This window comes from Aegilops tauschii, chromosome 1 (genome assembly GCF_002575655.3).
Source record: "Aegilops tauschii subsp. strangulata cultivar AL8/78 chromosome 1, Aet v6.0, whole genome shotgun sequence".
NCBI classification, from domain to species: Eukaryota; Viridiplantae; Streptophyta; class Magnoliopsida; order Poales; family Poaceae; genus Aegilops; species Aegilops tauschii.
In genome coordinates, this window is record NC_053035.3 from 352108072 (window position 1) to 352111999 (window position 3928).

General features: G+C 53.1%; 1 protein-coding gene across 1 annotated transcript; it reads right to left on the minus strand.

Annotated features, from left to right (window-relative positions):
• Nucleotides 1–509: 509 nt before the first annotated feature.
• LOC109736707 (uncharacterized) lies at nt 510–3595 on the minus strand. Its single transcript, XM_020295915.2, has 2 exons — nt 3327–3595; nt 510–1310 (listed from the first exon to the last, which is right to left on the minus strand). The coding sequence occupies exons 1-2, from the start codon at nt 3459–3461 to the stop codon at nt 999–1001; spliced, it is 447 nt and encodes a 148-aa protein (XP_020151504.1). The 5' UTR covers nt 3462–3595; the 3' UTR covers nt 510–998.
• Nucleotides 3596–3928: the final 333 nt, after the last annotated feature.

Here is a 3928-nt window from a genome sequence, read left to right on the forward strand (position 1 = left end):
CTGTCACGGGCACGAAGCGGCGCCGCATTTTGTGTGCGATGCACGCACGGAGAAGGTCGCGCGCCAACCCGGGGATTCGCCCTGCCGGCCACGCTTTCATCTCATGCATGCACTTCACAGCCGTGCGCCTCGACACCCCCGTTACTGCGTGCACGTAACCAGTCAGTACATCCATCCATGCCTCCCCGACACCGGTTGACCATCGCCCAAATCATCCAGCCAAAACCCCATCGATTTCGAGCTGGATGTAGCTACTCCGATCAGGAAATATCTGGACAAGATCTTGAGGCGGAGCCCGACGGCGAGGCGCACACCCCGAACCAACAGCCACACGAACACCCAGACGCAATCCCGCCAATCCCCATGCAACACGGAGGGGCGGCGCGGCGCTGCAGCAGATTCCAGATCTATACATGTTCCAGGGCCAACCCGAGATTCCATTCTACGGACGGGAACGGGATCCGACGGAGAAAAGAAAACGGAACGCATGAGCCCAGCACGACAGCACAAGACATCAATCATTACTCGTTTCATTCTTTAATAATGGAGCAGCACTAGCAGTACTACCAGTACATTAATCTTACAGAAGAAAAAAGAATAGAATAGAGATTACAAAAATCAGCCGAGGGAGCCACGGCACCGCCACATGCGCGCCAGCCTTACTATACATACAATTCCATTTCCATTGTGGGGGCAGGAGGAGGCACAGTAGTACCCTAAAATACTACGTGCTCCACCGCTTATTATTGGTGTGGCGTGCCCCCGGTCCCTCCCCTGCGTGCATGCATCCCTAGGGCTCAACTTACACATTTAACTAGCCCTGGGAGCAACAATGGCTTATTTACCATAGTATAACAGTAGTAGTAGTAATACACAATTAAGCATATTAATTTAATTTAATTAATCCAATCCCCATTTGAGAACCCAGCACTGCCTCCGGAGCTACTTAATTAGTCGGCCATTTTTTGATTTTTAGAGTGCATTTATAGAGCAGATTTTCAGGCGCGCCTTTTAGTGGGCGCGCCTGCGGCGACCCCGGCGTCGGCCTGGGCCTGGGCCTTGGCCTTGTGCGCGGCGGCCTTGGAGCCGCTCCAGTTCCTGCCCTTCCTCTTGGGGTGCGCGGAGCCGGGCGTGGACCGGGGGATGAAGACGCCGGTGCCCTTGCTGCCGCACTGCTGCTGCTGCTGAGGTTGCTGCTGCCACGTTCTCCCGCCGTCGCCGGCGCCGTAGCTGGCGGCGTGGTGGAACAGCGTGTAGGCCGGTGGCGCCAACATCGACGGCACATGGGGCGCCATGGACATGGAGAAACCCTGGACGATTCCGAATCAAAATCGCTAGCTGTTAGCTGCTGCACATGATGTGATGCGATGCGATCGTGCATGCATGTAGTATGCCCAAGCTTGATTATTAACTTGCTTATTAAAAGAAAACTAAGAAAAATCCGGTGGCCAATGGCTGTATAGCAGGAGGCGGCAACTAGCTAGTAATTAAGGTTGCTACTGAACTCATGGCAACTTGCGTGCATGCAAAGATTTCATCTCAGCGCTAGCTACTCGATCTTGTCACGTAGCAGGGATTTTATTCTTTAAAAAAGAAAAAAGAAAAAAGTGCTAGAAACATCATATTTGTACGTAGAGAAAAGAAAAGGGGAGAAAAAAGCAAGCATGCAGTACGAGTCGCATGATGAAGGGTTTGTGTGCAAGCAATATGGAGTAGATAGATCGGAGGCCAAGCAAAAGTCCAAAGCAACATGGATCACTTGGTCGTATGCAACATGATAAGTGTCTGGACGATCGATTCTACTCCTCTACCCCTACTAGTTAAAAACAATTGATTCCTTGTCAATCATGCAGGGTGAGCAATGACTGTGCAAGTACTAATCGGCACCGTCTACGTACGTGCGACGGTAACTAAACTGATTAACTAACCGGGCCGGGGGTTAAAAGTGGTAATCTTTGGAGCGGTAAAGTACGTGGTAATTACGCACCGCATGTTGGCGCCAAGGGCGAGAGATAGGGAGAGGGACATGTGCGGCGACGACGCGGATGGTCTACAGCCATGTGTGCGTGGGGTTGCGTGGGGAGGGCGTACCTTGCAAGCTTCTACTTCAGGAATGGCTAACGAGAGGGACATGTTTCTTTCTCCGTGGTTCTGACCATGAGTGAATATCACTAAGTGCACCGCACGTCTGACCCTTTCCTGGCTAATTAGAGCGTCCGGGTTAGCAGATCGAGCAGATTAGTTGCTCTCTACTTGTTCCATTCCTGCTCTCGCCGGGAAAGGTACTACTCCTGCTGGTTAAGGTGGTGCCAAGCTCACTTGAGAACTTGACACAACAAAGAGTGCTGCTCACACGCAACTCTTTCGGAATCGGTGGAATTAATGCAATCCAATCCAATCCAATCCGATCCAAGCAGGTTCTTTATTAGGCTTAAATGTAAACAAAAAAAAGGGTTTGTCCGCCGTGGCAGAGGGCCTTGGGGCCCCACCCCCGGAGCAGGATTTGGCAATGGCAACTTGCGAAAATGGTCAATTTCACACAAAAGGTGTTTTGGTTTCCTCTAAATGCACCGGCTCTCACACTGACGTGCGCACGAAAGGTACATCCATGCGCGCCCATGTAAACTCCTGGATGGCTGATGCTTATCCATCAAAAAATTCTGCGCGTAAACGAAATTCTGCGCGTACGCTCATGCAACTGGGCCAGCGACAGGCAGCCACTCGATCCCCGGATCCACGCCACGACCATCTTAATCAGCCAGTTAACTAACTAATTCACTGCCCTGTAAGGCTGTAAGAACAACACATAGCGCCTGGCGCACATGAGGATGCTAAGCAGGTAATTATTAGTGGGGCAAGGCGGTTGCTTACACTACTAACTGAAGAAGTCCTGGCATGGTTGGAGAGACCACGAACGACATGGCCGTTCATGCATAAGTTGCGTTGTCTTCTTCGGCTGTTCCGCTTTTAATCAGGGGAGGGGAGGGGAGGGCGAGCAGAAAAGTATGGTTTGGTGTGATTTTGATTTGATTTGGTCGTGTGTGCAAGCGCAACCATGTCATGTGGCCGTGCTAGCCGCAACTAATAACAGGTACCAAGTTGGTACTAGCGCCACCAACTAACTACCAATCGAGTAGAGAAGCCCCTAGCCAGCCAGCCAGCTGCAAGAAACCCAACAGAAGCAGAGCTAACTAACTAAACCGATCAATCGATCGATCGAGCTCGGTAGCTCGCCACACACGACACGCATGCCCGGCGGCGGTAGAAATGGCAAGACAGGAAGCAAAGCAGGAAGTATGAAAGGGATGGAAGGGCGGAGGGCTCACCGGTGGGAGGTGGACGGCGGCGGGGAACTGCGAGGCGGCGAAGTCGGCCTCGTCGTCGTCGGTGATGAGGAGGGAAATCCGCTTGCTGAGCTCCGCGAAGAAGAGGTCGTCGTCCAGCTGCATCTCCACCTCCATCTCGCTTCTCCTTGAGCTGTTGCGGGCCGAGCTTGCTTGCCGGAGCTGGAGCGGTTGCTTAGCAGCAGAGGACGGACGGAGAGGGGCGGCAGGGAAACAGAGAGGCCTGGTGAGCTCGGGCGCAGGGGGGCGCTTTAATAAGATTTTTCCAGGGCAAGCCGGGGTGGGGTGGGGCCGGTGGAGCAGTTGGCCAATCCCTAGTTGTAAAGGTCGTGGGCCCCACGAATGTGCGGGCGCCTGCCGCACACACAATCTGGTCTCTGCGGTGAGGTGCGCCCCACGTCATCACACGAAACATAGGGGGCCCGCATGTCAGTAAGGGGGCTGGCCTTTTATTTCTCTAACCCGAAAGGAAAAGTAACTCTGCTCCAGGCACGAATTGCGGATGGAGGCAGCTGCGATCACGGTGACGATGAGAGCATGGTTAGTATAGCCAGCTACTGGCTATAGGTCAGTGCCATGTTATA